General features: G+C 40.5%; 4 protein-coding genes and 2 long non-coding RNA genes across 8 annotated transcripts; 5 read left to right on the top strand and 1 right to left on the bottom strand.

The window, feature by feature from the left end:
* The first annotated feature begins 19 nt into the window (after positions 1-19).
* Positions 20-674, top strand: LOC6561953. Its single transcript, XM_001988617.2, has 2 exons — positions 20-406; positions 464-674. The coding sequence occupies exons 1-2, from the start codon at positions 144-146 to the stop codon at positions 585-587; spliced, it is 387 nt and encodes a 128-aa protein (XP_001988653.1). The 5' UTR covers positions 20-143; the 3' UTR covers positions 588-674.
* A 281-nt stretch (positions 675-955) lies between these two features.
* Positions 956-1,381, top strand: LOC116805316. Its single transcript, XR_004365124.1, has 2 exons — positions 956-1,118; positions 1,188-1,381. It is a non-coding gene; the product is annotated as an uncharacterized LOC116805316 (long non-coding RNA).
* A 2,005-nt stretch (positions 1,382-3,386) lies between these two features.
* LOC6561954 lies at positions 3,387-4,163 on the top strand. The gene is made up of 4 exons (XM_001988618.3): positions 3,387-3,520; positions 3,579-3,760; positions 3,820-3,872; positions 3,934-4,163. The coding sequence occupies exons 1-4, from the start codon at positions 3,470-3,472 to the stop codon at positions 3,990-3,992; spliced, it is 345 nt and encodes a 114-aa protein (XP_001988654.2). The 5' UTR covers positions 3,387-3,469; the 3' UTR covers positions 3,993-4,163.
* A 4,739-nt stretch (positions 4,164-8,902) lies between these two features.
* On the top strand, positions 8,903-9,926 carry LOC6570928 (pyridoxine/pyridoxamine 5'-phosphate oxidase). The gene is made up of 2 exons (XM_001997102.3): positions 8,903-9,534; positions 9,598-9,926. Exons 1-2 carry the CDS (start codon positions 8,969-8,971, stop codon positions 9,722-9,724), a joined length of 693 nt encoding a protein of 230 aa, XP_001997138.3. The 5' UTR covers positions 8,903-8,968; the 3' UTR covers positions 9,725-9,926.
* An 8,705-nt stretch (positions 9,927-18,631) lies between these two features.
* LOC6561956 (mitochondrial import inner membrane translocase subunit TIM50-A) lies at positions 18,632-19,862 on the bottom strand. The gene is made up of 2 exons (XM_032736279.2): positions 18,861-19,862; positions 18,632-18,795 (listed from the first exon to the last, which is right to left on the bottom strand). Exons 1-2 carry the CDS (start codon positions 19,830-19,832, stop codon positions 18,661-18,663), a joined length of 1,107 nt encoding a protein of 368 aa, XP_032592170.1. The 5' UTR covers positions 19,833-19,862; the 3' UTR covers positions 18,632-18,660.
* A 152-nt stretch (positions 19,863-20,014) lies between these two features.
* On the top strand, positions 20,015-21,524 carry LOC116805294. Of its 3 annotated transcripts, none has more exons than XR_006246602.1 (4): positions 20,015-20,269; positions 20,334-20,459; positions 20,530-20,613; positions 20,676-21,524. It is a non-coding gene; the product is annotated as an uncharacterized LOC116805294 (long non-coding RNA). The 3 variants fall into 3 exon arrangements; XR_004365106.2 differs by having other exon boundaries at positions 20,018-20,459; positions 20,676-20,825; positions 20,921-21,524; XR_004365105.2 differs by having other exon boundaries at positions 20,023-20,459.

Raw genomic sequence — 21,524 nt, 5'->3', positions numbered from 1 at the left:
TAGCACCAAATTTGAATTTAATTCAAACTCACATTTCGGACGGAAAGGAGCAGCAAAAACAATCAACAAATTTTGAAATTTTACGTCTTTTCCAAATTTAGTATAAATTTCTTGTTTAATTTATAAAAAGAAAAAATTAAGTCATGGATTACGGTGCCGGTAATGGAAACGGAAACTTACAATATCAATCAATGGAGGGCTATGGCATGTCCACGCCCGACGGCCAGGCGCCTGAGTTGGGTCAGGAATATAGTCAACCCCAGAGCTATGGAGGCGGTGGCATGCAGTCCTATGATGACTCGAGGAATTGCCAAAGTGGATCCGCTTCCTTCGGGGGTCCCGGCTATCGCAGCCCCCTGCGTTACACCAAGGTCATGCGAGAGATGAACTCTCGCAACGGACTCTAGTAAGAAAAACTGTTATTTGTTTGAAGAGCACCCCCTTATCCCTTGAACCCATACAGCTCTCCAATGGATCAGCGTTCGGGCCGAGGCAATGGCGATTATTACAGCTCTTTGCCGGGCATTGGTGGAGCCGATGCTCAAATGTATGGTCAGCAGCGTAATGGCGCTCATCCTTATTACTAGTCCTGCGTACTTGTCATACATATTAATATAATGTTCGCTTTCAAATCAGACTTTAGGTTACTTTCTTAATAAATGATTGAAAAAATATATTATATGTATTTTATACTTTGATTTAACTAGGGAACCATTACGAATTATTCTTCCATTTATTAATAAATGGTATAATAATAATTATATTTAAAATTATTATAATTATATGTGGGTAGCGAATTTTTTTCATTTATGTATTTGTATTTTTCTTTTAATATGGTTGGCTTTTCCTTTTCCAAAGCTATGACAAAAACTTGAGCAATCTTTTAGTATAGAGCCAGCTTTTGAAAAGCAAACAACTCTTATTTTTTCGGCTTTGTCTCAAAATTCTCTTGTCAAAAAAAAATAAATAAATTAAAAAATATGAGTTGTTGTACAGGATGCTGTGGATGTGCCAAAGTTCCTGCTCCGCCACAATTTTATATTAGCTCTGCATCATATCGATATATTATGCGGGAAAAGACGCGCATCAGGTTGAGTAAATTGCATAATGGCTTGCAAGTAAGTTCAGCAAAATCATCTTTATATTCTTTACAACCAAGACATATAAATATATTATATATGTAATAGATACCTTGAATCTAGAAAGAAAATCAAAACATTACCTACTCCGAGGATGCCGACAAAGGGCAGAGGAAGAAGCATCAGCTTTTGATTTCATTCAAAATAACTTATATATGCAAATCTTTTCCAGATTTATCTATCTAATATTTTGTGTACCTCAAAAATGTATAATAAAAAACTGATGTATGCGCTGCTTTTTATTTATGTTATTCCCTTATATTCAAGATATTTGGTACGTTGAGAAAAATATACCTGGAATCGCCCTGAAAACTAGAACACATTTTTTTGTGATTTTGTGATTTTAGGTTGATTTTTTCCTGAGTGTTATTAAGAGAATTTTAAGACGAGCACTCGGATATGGTGTCTTCTAAATATTTACTTAGATTATTATTAATGAACTTATGTTTAGTTCAAAATATTAATAAATTATAAATGTCCTCTTATTTAAATTGTAAAAAACTTATTGGTTGGAAAAATGTTGGTGTTATAGTTATATAAGTAGAAATTGAGGAGGGCTTGGCAAAGAATGGGTTGATGATTCTGCAGGGTAATTAACGTGTGTTTTATGGCCATAGAAACCCACGCAGTCTGAATTGTATTCGTTTCGTGTATTTTCCACACACTCTGGCTGCATTCACAATGAAATTGTGCACAGCTCAAAGCACCCAAGCAAAACCCCCCACCCCAAATGCAATGAAGGATTAAAATAAGAAAGATGGGCAAATAAAATATTTTACAAACGGACAACGAGGACAACTTTGCAGAGGCATCGCTTAGGGGTGAAAAGGGATGGGCGGGTGGAGTGGAGTGGGCGTTGTGCCCAGTCTGGTGACGGTCCGAAATGCGAACGGAACATGTCGATGGGGCGAACACCGCCTGGACAAACAATGGCCAGCCGTCTACCGGACTCTCTCTCGGACTCCAGCTCCAACTCCAACTCCGGCTCGGACTCAGACTCGGACTCTGCATGGAGCATTGTCAAAATAAATCAATCGGTTTTATGTTGTTTCTGGAATTTTTGTTTGCCTGTTTTGTTACTTTGTTGCCGTCGTCGACGTGAGGAAGCGCCGGTGTGACAAAGGAGGGACTGCAAGGAGCGCAGGGAGTGTGGCAACTTGGTACCAGCAGATCCAGCTTGTGGTGGCATAAATCAGTTGGGCGTTGGACGCATTTATGAAAGGATAAACCACACACATACACAGGCATACACACGGACACACACACACACAAAGCGCAGCTCATAAAAATGCATAAGTTAAAAATGGTGTAAATAAAAATACAAATTTCTGTGAAAGCAAAGCTAAAATACCCTGATCTGCTAGCCAACTATTTTGATTTATCTGGAAGGGAATTAAGTTGTCTCAAAAGTTGCTGTGAGGTAGTCAGTAAAATCAGGATTGCTGCTCATAATCGTTCACGCTGCCACCAACAAAACTTGGGCTTTATGGTCGGAAGGGTGAGCGGGAGGGGGAAGGGCTAGAAATACGGGGGTGTGCTGATACAAAAGTTTTTGGATGCTATGGCATTTTCTTTGGACCGTTTTGCAGGACGCCTAAAGTGATTTCCTTTTAGTATTTTCAAAAACTTTCACCAAAGGTGTTTACTTACCCACACACACACACACACACACACTCTATCTATCTCTCTCTCTCTCTGCATCTCCCTTTCTCTGCGCCACACACACACATGTCCTGCGAGTACCATGCAATTGCCTTTCGTTTCTAATGAAGCAGATACCAAAGCGCATTTGTGTCGTCAGCCGCAACTCTTTTAATCCCTAATAACTTTTAAGCAAGTGACTTTGCGCACACAAAATGTTCAAATTCATCATCCTCACAGAGAATGTAGAGAGTGTGTTTCCTTCGGTTGGCTTGGACAGAGGGATTTCAGCTTTCATGTTGAGCCCGTGGACTTAGAGCTAAAGTAACTACAGTCACTAACACACTCAAACAGATACATACATGCAGACAGACACATACATAGATACATCATTAGCAAATTGGAAATTTTGAAGTGCTGATGCGATTGCTGGAATTCTGAGATAAGCCGTGTGTACAGAATTAATTTTTGATCTTCACATTTAACGAGACGTTATTTTCAAGCACTCAGTTTAGCTTTTATCGCTAAATATTAAAAAATGGAATTTGATCTAGTTACTCATGCGAAGTAGGCAGCGAGGCATGTACGATTTGTATTTCCAAAATCAAATTCGCTTTTGTATTCAGGTCTTATACATCTTTTCGATTTTCGAAAAATTCAAATTCAAATTTTAAAAAAATTTCAAAATTATGGAGAAATACGGCATGGCAGCACCAGATGATGATGACAACATAATCGATGTGGGTTTGGCTTTAGTTTACGGAATGCTTTTGATAAATTATCGCAATTTTTTCGCAGTGCTATCAGCAATATGTCGCACAGACTGGTTATAGATGTGAGCTACCAGATTATTCTCGCACTAACTACAGTGGACGGCCCGAATGGTACTCTGAGGAACCTAGAAACTGTGATCCTTATGAGCGTACCGACTATCGCGCTCCTTTAACTAATAGAGGAGGAAATCTGCGCAATGGACTTTAGTAAGTAATGCCAGTAAATACATTTATAGAAAGTTTTTGGCAATATTTTCAAATTACAGCTCCCATTCGAATGCACCCAGTGGTGCTGGCGACTATTACAACTCGTTACCAGGTAAACGCAGCCCAATATGGAAAATCTTCAATATTTTTCATCATACGCTACCCACACACAGGTATAGGAAACTATGAGCGCCCTATTCGGAAACATCAGAGGCGTCATCGATGGTTTTAGCAACAAAACATTTGAAAGTCCGCTCGGATACGACCATTTTTGGCGATCGATGCAAGTCGTGCATTTCCCAATAGTGTCATATTGATGTTATGTGATGTGTATCTTTTTTGGCTGGTTAAGATAGTATGTGAGAAAAATATTTTGATCTTTACAATATATATATATATAAATAATAAATTGTATCAAATCTATGTTTTTTGATTGGCTTTTTTGATTAAGATTTCACATAGAAAGTTTATATCTTCATGTATTTGGAAAAAATTGGGTTTTTTTTTACCATTTGCTGTCTTATTTAAGGATATTACTTCGTATTGCAGTTTTCTTTGCATGCATTGGTGCTAATTAAAACAAGCCATGCTTATGTGCAGATCGTGTATATAACTATGAATTATTACTCATCTGCACTTTGTTAACTTAAGCACTTAAGTCACTAGACAATATGACACTTTGAATGGGCTTCAGCAAATTTTTGTTACCGCAGCATAAAATTGTTGAATCTTCTCAATGGTTATTTAAATGAACAACGGACTTCTGTCCCAGAAAGCTGAGCGTATTGTAAAGATGAGCTGGACGAACGACTCAAGACTAACGACAATAGTTAGGTATCCTGTTTAAGGATATCCATCTCTCTCCTATCCCCCCAGTCCCCCTTGCCCCAGCCCCTTTGCTCCGTTCGCTCATATTTAGCTTGTCGCCCCGTATAGAAAGTGGCGGTGTCATAAATTAAAACTTAAACTTTTGGAAATGTCAAGTATAAAACGGTAAATCTCCGCACATACACCGAGAAGCACTCCTCCAAAACGAGCACTCATACACACACACACACACATACACACACATACGTATACCCGTCTGTTGGAAATGAATTGCAGCAACAGGACTGACTGAGGGGCAAGGTGGGGGCTACCGGATGGGATGGACGCCCATTGAATGCGCATGTTTTAGTTTTGGGCACCAGATATGACTGGGATGCGGGTTGCGGGCTGCGGGGTTGACTAGATGAAAAACTATACAGAGAACCAAGAAAAAGCACAACAACAAGACCAGCCAACAGCAGCAGCAGCAGCAGCAGCAACAAGAATGTAGGGAAAACTCCACCCGTTTCACATAAATTTTGGAAAAGCAAACTTACAGATTATCCGCATTTAGTTGTAAAGGTTCCACAAAATGTGTTGTATATCATTTTGCCGCTGCTGCTGCTGTTGCTGCCGGACTTTTGAAAGATGAAAGTTGGTCCAGGATCGTTGGTTGCTGTCGATGATTTACATTTGATTTACTTTCACTGGCTCCTTGACTTTTTTGTGCATTTTAATTTTCATAAAGTTTTGCTCATTTGCAATAAATTCTAATACCAACGAGTAACGCCCCAATATCTAAATTTTCTAATCAACATAAAATCTTGTTATCATTCTCATAACTTGTCAGAAAATAAAAACAAAAAATTTGACACATTAAGCGGCGGGCCAAAATGAAATTTACTATTGCAAAAGTGAAAACATTTAAGTAAAATTTATGAAAATTAAAAAAGCCAAACAACTTTTTGGTCATTTTAAAAATATTTAATTGATCGCATAAATTGCTTGAGTGAGGGCGCCAAAACAGACAACAACAATAACAGCAAAAACAATTTATGTCAATTTGCCATGGCACAGATTTGAGGGTACCTTCACCTAAACCTGGGGACGAATGAAGTGTAACCGTGAATATAATCAAATTGCGTTTACATAGAGCTCGGGCATAAGTTCTTGGCCCTGAACACCATCCCCACCTCATCTGATAACCTGACCAGGTCTTTCTCCCTAGTCGCATCTTGGGGGTGAAATTTCCATTGTCCTTTGGAGGTGGGTGCTGCTAGCTGAAAATTGCCATCTTAATTTGAAAACAATTTTGTGGCTTGCGCATTTTCTGTGGCCATGTTTTCAGTTTTTTTTTTGTTTTAATTTAAGACATAAACATACATTTCCCAGGGGAAAATTTGAAAAGTTTCTTTGTTTTTTTTTTTTTTTTTTTTGAGTCAAAACTGCGAGCTGCAAGCTAAAATTAACATTGAAAATGATTAAGCAATTCGTTTAGTAAGCTTGCACTTAATTTCAAAATATAATTTATTTGAGCGGCCCACTATAAGAGTAAGTTCCTTTAAGATCAATCGGATGTGTAACAAATACCTTAAGCAAATCGTACTTTTGTATATAAATGCAAGAGTATTTTATCTTCGGTATCCCAGCAGTTTTTGGGCAAGTTAGTATTGTAATTATTAGTACGTAATCATGTTTATAGACATAGTACTTAAATCAAAGATTTGTCTTTCTTTTTACCACAAATGATTTAAATTTTTTTTACACTTTTGTCTTGAACCGAACATTTTATGGACACTTTGTTTTGAAATTAAGTTTCGTTGCGGGCAATATTTACTGGAAAATGAATATACTTGTGGCGAACCAACAAATTTTGTTGTCTCACGGAATTAAGTGAAGTTTGCCTTTTTATGAAACGATAAATTGGTGTTTTTAAAGATTGTGCAGATCGGCCGCCAGGCAGGCAGGCAGGCAGGCAGACAGGCAGGCAGTAAGGGAGTCAGACAGACTCCAGGGCTTGGAGGCAGCCCGTGCAGGAAATAGATTAAACTGAGCAATACTTGCGCCATTTGGTTTCCTCTTCCGCAGCCGCTTGTTAAATATTCAGTGTCCCCGCACACGGAATCCTCCAGCGAATGCGAATCACACGCAAGACGCCCGGCTTCTGCTTCAGCTGCCCATTTGCCAAGTCTTGACAGCCAACGGCATAAACTTTTTGAATCTTATTCGTTAAAAAAAAACAAAAATAAGCACAGGCAACTGAAAACCAGTCGCCTTTGTTGTTGTTCCTGCGGTTGCCATTTTCTTGGCCTGGCCAAGCATCGCGTAACAATTTCCGTAACCTCATAGGCCGCCGCGCCCCTTACCTCAGGGCTCGACCTTTTACCGCCCCCCCTCCTAGGCATTAAATAACTTTCAATTTGAGCCGAGTATCCGCGACTGGTTGCCTATTAGCCCCTGTGCCACCGGACACTGCTTAGACCTCTTTCTTTGTGCGGGGTCGGGCAATGCCGGGTAATGTGATTTGCGCTGCAAACATCGGCAATTTGTGGACTCGGGTTCCGGTGTGTGTTTATTAGTTCATTTTGGACTTGCAAAATGCAAATTACATCGCAGCTACAATCCTGGGGATGCTCGTTTAAGTACGACCTGGTATACGTTACTAGCTGCCTTGCTGCTTGGCATTTGCCTCCACATGAAAAGAAACCTGTTTTTAAAACGAGATATACGGAAATGAATAACACATTCGTATTTCATATGGAATTCATAAGGTATATCAATTTTCTTACTAAAGTAAAGTGTTTGATAAAATTACTCAACTAATTACACTTTGCAGCTACACTTTCTGAAATAAGTAGACCTTCCTTCTGCAGTAATAATTATTTCCAGGTTTACTTACTAAAGTAATTGTAATTTGTTAACGCGTCGAAAACAATGACTGAAATGGATTTCTTGAAAAATTCAAAAATTCCTCCAAAGCATCTTTGTTACTTCACTCGGGCATTGTGAAACCACTAATCACATCACTATAATCGACCTCCTATCCGCAATCCTTCCAATATCTATATATTTCGGAGCCAAGCGTTGCATTTGCCACCTCAAAACAAGTTTATTTGTTTTGGGAATTTTGCGAATGAATGCGCATCTCAAGTTTTTGCACCCAAAATACCAAGCAGCACGAACAGCAGATGAAGTTTATTTTATGGCCTCCAAGCAGCCAGCAGCCAGCATTCAGTGGAGCTGGAGAAGATCAAGTCCTTTGGCTGGTAGCTGCATCAGCGGTTGGAGGCGGACCGTTCCTCACGTGTGTGTAATCAAATAATTTCCACCGAAAATCGAGAAATTATTACAAGCGAATTTTTACAAATTCAATTTCAGTTTGCACAAGGCATTTCCACAGACAAATGCAGCAGCAAACAAAAGTTGAGCAAGTTGCTCGCATTGCATGCAAAGTGGCTGCGTCGAAGAATGTGTGGATTTTCCGGTATTTTGGCCGGGGCGAGCCTCCTTTTATTTATTTCTTTGAGATGCGCCTGCAAACGAACAAATGCCATGCCACACTTTAGTGCCCACTGTGGCCATACCACAGCCGAATATTCGCATTGAGTGGCAGCTTTTGTATTCTTGGCAAACAAAGTTGGTATAAAATAACTAAACGGCAGCAGGTTGATGAACACATGCAGCCATGCCGCGATCCGCATTCCCATACGCATTTGGTATATCAATCGATGGCGATTGGAGCTCTGCAGCGACAGCAACGACACACACTTCGCCACATGCCACATGCCACATGTCCAGCGTGGAATTCAGGCCAACGAAGTATTTTTCATATCTGCAGGCAAGGACATAACTCCTACACCATAAAGAATATATATTCTTGATTTGCATCAAATTCATATCTCGGAATTTTTGCGACAGTCTGTTCGTATGCCTGATTGGGTGGTTGGGTGAGATGTTTTTTAATATTAATGCTCGTCCGTCGGTTATCTGGAAGACGCACTGTAAGGCACACAAGCCGCTGGAGAGTGCGACAATTATACAGAAGACAGCATATATCAGGTAATACAGGAGCTCATCGAAGATATTTCAATGGCAAGAAGAAGTTGCCAATTTCCGCTCAAAAGTACGGCAAAACCCGACTTCATATCCAGCATAGATACATATATTGAGACACAGGTATAGACACACACAGGAACAAACCTCAATGCTTAAGCGTAGGCCATTCAGCGATTTCGTTGACAAACTAATGAATGAATAGGATGTTTGTACTTATAAACAGTAACAATTTGACGTAGACATGGCACACATTTCTCTATAGGTACATCAAACTATTGACATACGACTGCTTGCCAGACTGCCAAATTGTGCGCACTAAATTAAATTCCAAATTCAAATTCAAAAATGGTTCGTTTTCACAATTTTGCGATGTCATTCAAAATTTGCAAAATGGCAAAATCAACTCTGGCGCACATAGTCGATTATCCCAACGAACCGGTGACATTCCTCCGGCAGATTTTGCATGCCGTCGAAGAACCTAATTTTCTGCAAGCCATGAATCTGGCTACCGTCGATAAGGAGTTCGGTGTTCTCAATCGCACCGTGCTCTTTCGAGGACTCACCGAGGATGACTGCGTGACCTACGCCACACAGCAGTTCACACGCAGTTGCAAGAACTTGAAAGCGAATAACAAGTGTGCCATTACCTTTCTATTCCCCAGGGTAATGTTGCCGTCGCAAGGACCCAGACCGCTCATCTGGCAGGTGCGTCTGATTGGCGCCAGCGCCGTCCAGCTGCCCGAGTCCGAGCTGGATCTCTATTGGGAAAAGGATGAGCTGCCGGCCCAAATCCGGGCCATTATATTCCGCACCGGCAGGCCGTCGAACTATGAAGAGCTTAAGGAAAAGCACGATCGATTCCTTAAGGATTTTATGGAGTCCGGAGAGCCGCTACATCGTCCACCTACTTTGTATGTCCTATCTATCAATCACCGTCAATCATAAAGTATACATTTTCCTCACTTTCTCCAAAGCACCGCCTTTAAAATTAAGTCACTGCGCTGGGACTTTCTAAAGATTGGCATGAATCAGATTGCAGATCGCTTGCAGTACCGCCTGCAGGACGATTGCCAGTGGGAGGTGATGCACGTATCCAGCTAATACCGTTTCACATCGCCTGTCCGCATTCGAAGCAATCCTCGCGTACATTCCCCGGCCGATCGACGCCCGTCATTAGGGCTCATTGGCTGGTGGCGGAAATCAGACATTGCATGGGCACCCCAGAGTACGCCTCTTGCAGCAAGTGGACAAGAATTCTGCAACGAATTTAGTTGACACTCGAAATACAATTGAGATTTATGTATATTTTTGTTTTCATTTTTGACTATTTGCCTTTGACTCTGTCTGCGATCCAATGCACACAACACCCGTGTCTGCAATTGTCTGCAATTGTCTGCAATCCTGCCATCACGCAACAATCGCGACCTGTAGTGACATACAGCGTTTACCAACAGAAAGAAACCCAAATGCCATATGATCCAACAACCGCAAGAACAAAAACCACAAGAGAAAGGCGACAGGCGCCCTCCCATTTTCGCGCTCTGAGCTTTGAGCGGGCACAGACACGCACACACACACGCTCACACACACACACACACACACACACACACACACACACACACACTCACACACACAGAGATAAGTAAATTCTAGAAACATCTCCGTCGCCGTTACCTACAGAGACAATGTGCAGGCACAGCTGCAGTGCCGCCCAGATCCCTGTCTCTGTCAACCTGGCTGAGGCTGAGGCTGAGCCTGAGCCTGAGTCTAAGCTTGTGAGCTTCCTGCTCTGCCCTGGCCTGGTTTGGTTGGTTGGTCGGTTGGTCGTATCAATTGTGTGTGATGGTCAAAAGTCATTTCAACAGCACTAAATTATTATTATCTTCAAGAAGTTTCACATACTCGACAATCATCCAAATACTCGGCACCCATTTCACTCTCTCACTCTCTCCATCTCTTTCTAGTGCAATAGTTTACAGCACTCATAAAGGATGCGTTGGATTTGTGTAATGGCATGGAATGTTTTTATGTTTGCCCAAAAGTTTTATTTGTTGGGAAAAAAAAAAAAAAAACAAACAAAAAAATTAACTTGTATAACAAATAAATGCATTTGAATTGTATTTGTTTTAAAAATGATCTATATTCTAGGTTGCAAGGTGCGCAGTAAAAAGTTTTGCTTCATAAGTGAAATTTTAATTTTGTATAAAAGTTAAAAAAAAAAACATTATCGACACCTACTTAAATAGATTTATTTTTTCACATATCACAGTCAAATACCAATTAGTAACAATTTAGATTCTTACTCGCTAAACGAAACAATTTGATTACATTAATTGTTCAACTGTTTTCTAGTCTGTTGGTAATTATGCTAAAAACTGTGTTTTTTTTAAATTTTTGTCAGTTTTGAATGCAATTAGTTCGCCATTTAGCTGGATTGCCTAACCAAACCATTTGCATATCCGCAGTTACAATTTAGTAAATGGTGGCATACATGGAGCTGTGTGAGTGTTTTGTACTTAGTACTTAGTGTCTGGTTACTTGGGAGCCAATTACAAGGAAATCACTTCACAGTTTTGCTGGTTTAGCTGCAAAAAAGATTTGGCCAATTTGCTGCTGGTTGCAAATGCAACACAACAATTTGCAAAATGAAATTGTTTTTGCCTAATGTGTGGCAAGCAAAAAACCAAAAATTCAAAATCCAAGTTTCGCCTTTTGACGGCTTTGGCTTCTTCGCCTGCGGTTTCTCTGCACTTGCTGCCATTCAATTTGTGTGCTCCCCTCTTGCCCCTCGCATCTAATTTGTTCCCTAATATCGTTTAGTTGTTATTAGATATTTTTTTGTTGTTGTTTTTGACTGCGACTTGGGTTGGTTGGTATTTTAGGTAATGGCAGCTGGCGCTAAGTGCCGCTAATTGAAATTTCGTTTGTTGCCAGTTGTAATTGCGACTTGACTTCTACTGTCTTCTGCTGTCCCCCCCTGTCGTCATCATGCCCATTACCCCGTTTTAATTTCTGCTTATTATTTTTTGGTGCACACAATTAAAAGCAACTGTGCTCACATCTCAAAGCAATTGCTGACGCTTAACAATCAGTCCCAGATTAGATTAAGAAACGTTTCAATAAGTTGAACGTGGAGCAAATAAAAACTAGCTGAGATCAATGAATTCTTAACGAACGTCAAGATTAATTAGATTGTATACTTCCATAAATGCAGCGAATTAGATTGAATGAGAGATTAGAGTACACATTAATATGACTAAAAATTAAACAAAATATTTCATTAGCTGATTCTAAGCCAAAACATAGTGTTAATAACAACTGGCATCACAGTCGTCTCCTACGAAAAATGTAGCCCGATTCTTAATAAACAAGTCGTTGTACGTAGTAGCTAATTTCACTAATGAATAAATGAGGAATAAATTCAGTAATATAAGTAAACATATGCCAGAGGCATGTATGTAGTATATGTATGTCTACTTAGAAAGGATTTGCAAGGCTGCCAACACAGGTGTATATAGTATATAAGTATATATGTGTACATATTGTGCATATCCTTTGTCAATATTCATTATAAGAGTGCATACTTTGGGGGCGCTTGACTAGCTGGCGCCCAGTCATAAAGTTGGGGCAAACGTCTCATAAAACGTGACGATAATCATAATTGATGCTCGAGCGGCAGCTAAATTGGCGTGGTCAGGTGGTGGCAGGTGGGTTGGGTCGCAGGGCGGGGAATGGGGTATGTTTGGGGATTTCAAATTGTAATTTAGTTTGTCAGCTCATCGCACAGCTGAACTCAGCTCAGCTCAGCTCAGCTCAGCAAAAGCCTTCGCTGCAGCCATATTCTTTAGACGTTGTTGTTTTTGGCCAAATTAAGGGTAAAATTGTTAATTGAAATTTGTGTGTGTATGTGTGTGTGTGTGAGTGTGTGCAGTGTGTGGGTTAGTCAGTGTGCCCCCCAATGTTGGCAACTGGTAAATTTATTTAGTGTCCGGTTCTGTTGCTGCTGCTGTTGTTGAAGCAGCTGCAACATTTCCATTTTAGCCATGTGTTCTCAGCCGCTGCCTCCTAATGATAAATCAATGCAACATACGGCATTGTTGGCCCAACCTTTGCCTCAATGTTGTAAATTTTAAATCAATGTTGGACACGGCTGTTGCACTTTTTTTCTACTCCAGCCCGGCGCCTAAACGCATTTCTTTGTGTGGCTCGTAAATCCTAGTAAATCCAGCAGGGTTTGTTGTCGACGTCGTCTTTGGCTCAGGAGACTGGAGACTGCGTGCAATCCATTATTGTATTAATTAACAGGAACAGGATCACCAATCAGACGCTTGATTAATGATGTCACCTCGCCATCGTAAATCTCGATTTAAACATGTGCAAATTTTCGATGCAAATAAATGGAGATGCGCCTCGTTGCACTCAACCAATCCGAGACTGCTTGTTGTTGTTTTAGGCGCCTTGGCCTATGCTTTTGAACATAATCATCCATTTGGCCAAAATACACAGAGAGAGAGAGAGAGAGAGAGAGAGAGAGGGGGTGGGGTTCGCATCCGGCGTCAGGCATCCTTTCGCATGAGGGAGCAGTTGCATGGGGCAGGGCACGGCTGCAGCCTGGACGGATGCATTACGAGGCGATTGTGTTGCATTCAGCCGCCTGTTGATTCCCCCACCCCATGAATGGTTGAAATGTTTCTGCCTAATTAAAGCTGCCGTTTGAGTGCATATATTCTCTGTTCAACTTATACCATTTATCCCATAATTATGTTGTACATTTTAATGTTGTTTATAAGCACGTGGCTTGTGTGCACAAATTTACAAGATTTCAAACGCGTTAAAGAGGTCTTCATAAGTAGCTGTAATTATGATGTGTGTTCAAGCTTAAGAGATGTGGAAAGAATATAAATAGATAAGTATATCTTATGCAGATTGAGAAGCTTAATAAGCTACCTACTTAGTGTAAGGTTGTTAATAAAAATTAGATCAAAGGTCAAATCAGATTTTTTAGTTAGCATAGCTTAATCGTTGATAGTTGTGTAAAACAATAAAAATAAGCACAGTTTAAAGTAGTTGTGCTCCTAACCATAATTGGCATTTTGTGCAAGGGACAGTGGAAATTGTGAGTTATTTTGAAATTGGTTGATCATAAATTTACGTTAATTACGAACAGAGGAGTACTCGAATGCAATTGCGAATAATATGGAATTCTGATTTGGCGCATTTTGACTAATAAAGCAAAATGACTGCAGTAAACCAAATGCTATAATGTTTGTGGAGGGGTTTAGGGGAAGGTGGAGGTAAGTGGTGGTTTAAGGGGTAGATTTGAATTGGATACCGCAGGTACTTCTAATCTTGTTTGGTCGCGATTATAAATTGTTGCGTACTTCATTTCGGCCAGAATAATAACATGAGTAATTAATTTAATGTGCCAGCGACACGATGAAGCTGCACTGCAGGAAGGGGGCATTCCGGGGGGCAGCAGCGCAATACAAATGAACTAATGTTTATTGCAATTGTCGCGTAAATAGCAATGGCAATGACAATGGCTACACTGAATAAAATCAAGTTGTGATGGCAATACGTGAAATTAAGATTTATTAAGCATATCAGTCTCCAACTTCTTTTGAGATCCTTATGACAAACGCTAGATCGACTTCCCTGTTTATCCAGATCAAGAAAATATATATCATTTATGGGATTGGAGTTGCTTCCTTCTCCTATTTCATACTTGTGTACCCATTAAAATAAAAATAAATAAAAGAGTCAGCATAAATCATACTAAAAATGTAAAGATTATGTAGCTGATATAAGAAACCAAATTGTATCCCAGCAATTCTCGCTGTGTAAATCTATTCGGCCACATTGCAGGGTAACAGCTGCATTTGGCTCCTAAAATCTGGCCCAAATGCAATGCAAATGGCTAAAATTATTTTGACCGCGGCTCCAATTTACAAACGAATACGCAAACATATATATTTATATATATATATTTGTATATATATTTAATTCAGGCACCACTGTAACCACATCGGTGCAATGTTGTTGTTACTGTACCTGTGTGGACAAAACATTGAAATCGAGTCAGGATACAAAGGATAGAGCTCCTGGTTGGCCCATCACTTGCGTTTGGCCATTAATTTTATTATTTTTATTGTACGTTCGAACGCATGTCCTTTGAAATAAATTCGTCCTCAGTTTATGGCGCGTGAATAAATGGATGAGTGCAGCAAAACATTCATTTAACCATTTGATTGTCGCAGCGCGCTGCAGCTGAATAATATGCTCACGCTCGTAGACCCATTAAACTACACACATTCTAGTATGCCAATACTCATAAACAGTTTGAATATACCCAAACTTTTCAATCGACTGTAAACATTTATTTAATTTTTCGCATGCCATTTGCCTGCTAAATAATTGTCGCCAATTTTTGTAACCGCGACTAGACAAAATGGCGGCGAATGAAATGAGTTAATTATACGAGTGCGAGTGTCAATTTATATTCATTTGACTGTATACCGAAGATTTGTTTTTGCAGTACAATCTGCAGATAGATTCATTATACACATATAAATATAAAGCCGTATAAGCTTAAAATACCGTAAAAGGATCAATTTACAAAAATAAGATTTTGGACTAGTAGAGTAAGCAAATATGAATATGTATATTAGGGTTTGCTTAAGTAAAAAGATATAAAAGATAACGAATCCGATATTTGCTAATATATATTAATACTTTTGTCCGAGGATGAGCTGCGCTCCAGTCATTGTCTGTTTTATGAGACAAGTAAGTTAGAGCAAATGCCGCCTTTCAGGTTAATTTACCGACAAATGTTGTGGCAGCTGTGAATGGACTTCTGTACATATCTTTATGTATATGTATATGTGTGTGTGTATATATGTATTTATGTATGGGTGGGTGTGCCTGTGAGGGTCCGTCTGGAGTTTTGTTTATGCTGCTGTATAGTGTCCCTTTTGTCCTTTTTGGGAGTAACAAATTGCGTCTGCAAATGTGACTCACTTTAATTCTCCACTTTATGTCGCACTTGCAGCAGTCGCTCGTTTACCGCATCGTAATGTCACTTCAACAAATCACACCAACTTGCCCCATAAATTCTTCTGTTAATTCCAATTAGGCAGCATGGTGCTCAGCTGTCTCTTGTCCTTTTGCCTTTACTTCTGTTGTGAGTAGAGGAACCAAAGCCGAAAGTTGATAATTGATTTTTCATGAAGAAGCATCTCTCAAGCATTGCCAAGTGTTGTATTGAATTGTTCAAAATTGGTCTAACTTAATGAAAAATATAGAAATACATAATGTATCTTACGACATAAATAAATAGCTATTGTAGATTTGAGTATATTTTTAATTTTATTGCCTGAAGTTGATAAATACTTGACTTGCGGTGCAACTCTTGTATGCATTGAAGAAAATGATTTGTGTATAGCATAAAAAAGCACGCATATAAAATGGCAACAGCTATTTAAGCGAATGGCCAATGCAGCTGGTGGACCAGATCGTGAAACTGGCGAAGTTAACAGGAGATGGGTGGCGTGGGAGGAAGAAGGTTGTGAGGACGACGCGTTCGCCACTTTAGGGGTACAATTTATGGGTGCTTTTTTCAGGTGCAGGTATACGCTTTTCCGGCCAAGCACTTAATTGATGTTGTGTCGCGTAAATTATAAACAAAACAAAAATTAAAGTGGACTCCAGCTTGGCCACGGCTTGAGACTCAGCTCGGGCTTTTGGGTACGCTGCGCTCGGAAACGCTGGCGGATACGGAAATGCTTTCATCGCAAGTGGTGTCGTCGCTCATAAAAAGCGCACAACCATTGGCCACAACGTAAGGGTTCTCCACACACTCACAAAAAGAACCCAAACAATAAAATAAAACTCTGCGCAGGAATTTAGAAAATCGTCAAGCAATATGTTTATATATACAAATCCCAAAAATGCTCACTTTCTAGAAATAGTCTCACATAAAATATAATATTTCTGATAACTAAATTTTTTAATATTATATTTAAAAAAAATGATGCAGTTTTTTTTCTATCGATTTTTAATGTTGTAAAGCATTTATGTATATATTTCTCCAAGTGTACACAAACACACACTTGCGGAAGGGATATATCCATGGTCAAGGGGCTAAGCATCGTGCCGCTGGACGCTGTGAGTGAGGTCAAGCGTAAAAGTGCCGTTCCTTGCAGTCAGGAAGTACTCCTGACCTGCCCTTCCCTCTCGCTGCCCTTTTCCCTCCTGCACTCACCTTATATCGCAGCATTTTGCGCATAAATTTAGCTTTTTGCATCGCAAAGTGTCCTCCAAATGGTCATTTTTGTATGCGTGGGTTTTTTTTAGATGCGGGCTATGTCCATGTGTGGACTGGCGACGACTCTTCTAATATAATTTTATACTGCAACGTTCAGCTTTGTTATGGTTCCTATTCGCACTATTCTGAAATGATTTAGCTAAACTGATTTGTAAAGCATTTTAATCAGATATTTTATAATGTTTGGCACATGTGCTAAACTGTAGAGCACATCTTGAATCCTTCTAAATGGTATTGCTGGTAAAGCTTAAAGCATAAAGCGAATTCCAGTATAAATCGGTAATAAAATTTCTAATGAACAACAAAATGTGTAATTATTTATTAGCTTTAAATGTTGGTTTTGGTCAGCTATAAAAATATACAAATTATATCGGATTTCAAAGAATCTAATCACCAATTATAATTAAGATTAGTTTCCCAATTCTTCAGCCAAATGGAAATGAATCGTTTTGGAGAACGTTTTCAAGCAGTGATTAAATTTAAGTGTCAACGAATTAAACTTGGAAATCAGAAATTATGTGCGCAAAACGGGAGACAATTGCCGGTTGAGAACACATAAAACAAAACAACGAGAAAGGTGGAAAGATTGAGAATGGGTGGCAGAGAATCTGTTTGGTGGGTGTATCATATGTCGAGTGTGGATAACTGGAACCGCAGGACAACACAACTGGCGGGGCACAAGTGCTACTCAAAATCTGTGCGTCTGCACGCATTACAAACGAATTACGAGACTCGCTGGGCAATTGCAGTTCATTGTTATTTAATACGTCGTCGTTGTCGTTGTCGTTGTCGTTGCCACTGTCGTAGAGGTCGACAACGAGGAGAGAACGGCTGGAAATTATACTTTATGTAGACTGAACAGCAGCCGGACCAGTTGGAACGACAACAATCCAGGACGCAGACGGCATGACACTGATTGCGATATAAACGATTGTCAACGTAAACGTATCCAAGTGGATTATTGCCTCATGCCAATTATCATATCAACGATACACAGAACAGGGCCAGGACATGCAACGGGAAATGGTCGACATGGCCATGGATCCAGGCTGGCTGGCAGGCAGCTGCTGCTGCACTGTCAATTGCCCAATGACCAACACCACCACCAAAACTCCCATCCTCAACCCTATTTACAGTCCCGCCCACACACTTGACGAGGCGTTGATGTTGTCGTTGCCTGCGAATCGGCAATCTCATTCCCCACATCCTCCTTCGTCATCCTTGTCTGCTGGCCATGTCAGGTGGGGCCAAATTGCATGTACGATTTTAAATGGATTTTGATTGTTTATGACAAGTCGACGAGCTGACTGGCCAGCCCGCTGCTGGCCACTGATAATGCGCCATTTAAATAATAACACCAAAGCTCTCACACATCTGTTTACCCATCCAACCATCCACACATCCAGTCATCCAACTGTCCATCTGTCCCATCTTCATCTAGCTGGAATTTCATTGGGTGGTGCATCAATGCAATTTGTGGATTTTAAGCCTACGACAATTTGCATAATGAACAGCATCACAATTTTTGGCATTTTCAATCTGTATTTTCTGGTATTTTTCAGTGCGACTTTGCCTAACGAAAGTCACATTTTCTGAATACAGCAGAAATGGATCTAGCTGAATTAAATGGGTAAGAACAGAAATAAATAATAAGCATCTTAAAATCAAGAATATTTTATATATTACAATAATACAAAAATACAGGAATAATAATTTATTTCAAACAACCCGTTTCGGCATCCGGCTTCTCCTGCTTCATTTCCAGCAGTTTTCGCTGATTCTCCTTAAACTGCTCAATTGGATCCTCGAACTGGTGATAGTAGTGCAGCACCTCACGCACATCTTCCATCTTCAAAACAGGAGGATGGAGAAACTTAATTTATAATAAGGATAATGAGGATGAGCATTTCTCACCTTATGCTCTGCAATGAGTTTCAAAAACGCTGCCAGATCGAAGAGCTGAACATCGTCATCGTTGCCCACCCAGCGGGCAATAGCAAAAATATTATCTGGGTGCAGTGGAACAGCCTGACAATCCCAATCAACGACAATTACCCGCCGCAAATTGCGATTGAGTCGATTCAAGTTTTTGATGTGCTTACCATCCAGCAGCTGTGTGGCACCGCGCACCAAACGATACCGTATATATCCATTCGGATCGAGGGCATCCAGAATGGGAAATGCGGTCGTGCCCTGCTCGGCAGTGTAGACAATAATCTCAAAGTGTTTGCTGCACTCGCGCAGAAAGTGATCGACGCCGGGTCGCTTCTTAAACCGCCAGCCCGTCTGATATGTCCAGTCAGGATGGACGAGGACATCTCTCATCTCCAGCACGAGCGTATAGCGTGGCTGTACGTACGGAGGCTGCTGTATGTCTGGCACCAGCTTGGTGGGCACCGGCTCTTCCAGCATCTTCTGATAGTAATGCAGCGAGTGCCACATACGCTGCACATATTGCTGCAGCAACGGCAACGAGCTCAGCTCATCCTCAATGCTGCGTCCACGCTGATCGTGCTCCGGTTTGCCCAGCTCATAGACTGCCCACAGCATCGAGCATAATCCGGCCAGAAAGACACTATAACCGTAGCGCCATTTGGATCGAAATTTAATGGGGCTTGGCTTGGAAGGCTTCGATGGTTTTTGACTTTGATTTGGTCTGCGCGTAATTTCGTAGGTATATTTTGGGACTGCTTTAAAATCGTCCTTTCGACACTTGGAGTCAATTTTGTCTCGACTGGCTTTGTTTTTCGAAGGAGTTTCACGTTTATTGCCAATGTCGGATGACGAGTATTTAAATTGAATAATTCTCTGGCTTGACCATGGGTAAGAGGATCTCATTCCAACCTGTTGTTGAATTACTCTCAGCCATGCTGAGCAGCTATACATAACCGATATAATATACTTCAAATTTAAGTAATTCTTGTGTGTGTTTTGACATTTTTATACGGGTCTGTCATAGTCCGAATAGAATTTTATGAATCTGTGGCGAAGTTTGATTTGAACTCGTATTTTTTTTTTTAAATTTTTTTCGCCTGTCGACATATCACTTAATTTCAGGTGCTGCTTGAACTGAAGTCAATTCACATCGAAAACACACTGTTTACATCTCTTAGTCATCGTCGTTTTGGTCTCTGGGGCGTCGCATGTAAATCTATTTTATGGGTCGCCGTTGTTTGCCGTGAAGTCAAAAGTTATGCAAGCAGCGAGGATTGCGTGTGCCCTGCACCTAAATCGCCAATGAAAACCACAAGCTAAGTGGAAACTCAAAGCCTGAGAGGATTGTGGGAGCAGAGGGTGGCACATGTGGCGTGTGGAGTATACTAGTATATATAGTATCTGCGTGCCGAAGATGAAAGCGTTTTAATTTTTAACGAGCCTGCTTGCCAGATTCCAACCCGTGTTCTGGGATCATCTTTTCGTACTGTTTTGCATTTGCAATAACCAGGCATGACATTTTTGGCCGCACTTGATGGAAACAGAACGCTTGAGTTACCCACCAGCCAGAAGCCTCAGGTGCGTTACACGTTATGCGAAAAACTAATTTTGATTTTAATTAAATATTTATGAGTGACGGTGAGCGCAGGAATTGAACTAATCCAGCCAAGCGCTGTCCATAAAGTGCTGTCCAAGCAGCATTGAGGTTTTCGGTACGGGAGTGGAGGGACTGGTAAAGAAATCCACTAATAAAATAACCAAATAGCTGGCAAATAACTTCCACTTATCACTCAGGACGCATCAGTGAGAAAATTAAAGTATTATCCCAGGAGACTCGATTGCGTGCCACATTCGAACCCCTTGACCAGCAACCAACTACTGATATATTTATATATATGGAGCAATGGTTATAGTCTTACCTTCATCCACGGGGGTGGAGTATGTGTATGTGTGTGTGTGCTCGTTTGTTCGATCAAAAGTTACGAGCTCCTTAGATTGGACATTAAATGGACACTAAAATATTTTCCATCTGCACGCAGCATCCCCAAACCAAACCGAACCAAACCGTACCGTACCGTACCGTACCGGTACATGCGAAATAAATGTCATGAAACAACTCATTGACAGGCACATAAGGACACTGGTTTTATGGTCCACAGATATGACCAAAATATATGATTACCATGTGTCCAGCAGCATGCGAGCTCGTAAATAGGCATTTTCTCTGCTTTAGTTCTCTTTCGGACACAACAGCAGCAACAACAACAGCAACAGCAAACACTCACCCCAACCACTCATCCCCCAACTCACCCCCATATTCCATACGATGCTCGTCCTGGCCGTTTGGTGACTACTTTTTCTTGATTTTTGTTGCCTTTCGCTTGGTTATTTACCAAGTGATCCAGGTGGGACACAAGCCCGGCAATGCACTGTCACAGTCTTGGCCAGTCGTAAAAATCAAAATAAAATGAAACTTATGCGTGATGTTTGCCCTTTCACATTCGGTTTTCGCAGTAACCTCTTCAATAGCTTGTTGCTATTGCGTGTTTGGGTCACTTGTTCCTATTACTAATGACACAATCTATAGTTAAATAGAATGCGTAATTTCTGTATAAAATGTCGACTTTTATAGCATTAGTTAGC

This window comes from Drosophila grimshawi, unplaced genomic scaffold, assembly GCF_018153295.1.
Source record: "Drosophila grimshawi isolate 15287-2541.00 unplaced genomic scaffold, ASM1815329v1 contig_1377, whole genome shotgun sequence".
Lineage (NCBI taxonomy): Eukaryota > Metazoa > Arthropoda > Insecta > Diptera > Drosophilidae > Drosophila > Drosophila grimshawi.
The sequence above is the reverse complement of the archived record's forward strand: the minus strand, read 5'-3'. Positions and strand labels throughout refer to the sequence as shown.

Coding starts and splice junctions, on each gene's coding strand:
- LOC6561953 (XM_001988617.2), top strand. CDS start 144: ATGGATTACGGTGCCGGTAATGGAAACGGAAACTTACAATATCAATCA. Junction 407..463: donor AACTCTCGCAACGGACTCTA/GTAAGAAAAACT, acceptor GAACCCATACAG/CTCTCCAATGGATCAGCGTT.
- LOC6561954 (XM_001988618.3), top strand. CDS start 3,470: ATGGAGAAATACGGCATGGCAGCACCAGATGATGATGACAACATAATC. Junction 3,761..3,819: donor AATCTGCGCAATGGACTTTA/GTAAGTAATGCC, acceptor TTCAAATTACAG/CTCCCATTCGAATGCACCCA. Junction 3,873..3,933: donor CTATTACAACTCGTTACCAG/GTAAACGCAGCC, acceptor ACCCACACACAG/GTATAGGAAACTATGAGCGC.
- LOC6570928 (XM_001997102.3), top strand. CDS start 8,969: ATGGTTCGTTTTCACAATTTTGCGATGTCATTCAAAATTTGCAAAATG. Junction 9,535..9,597: donor CTACATCGTCCACCTACTTT/GTATGTCCTATC, acceptor CTTTCTCCAAAG/CACCGCCTTTAAAATTAAGT.
- LOC6561956 (XM_032736279.2), bottom strand. CDS start 19,832: ATGTATAGCTGCTCAGCATGGCTGAGAGTAATTCAACAACAGGTTGGA. Junction 18,796..18,860: donor AACTCATTGCAGAGCATAAG/GTGAGAAATGCT, acceptor CCTGTTTTGAAG/ATGGAAGATGTGCGTGAGGT.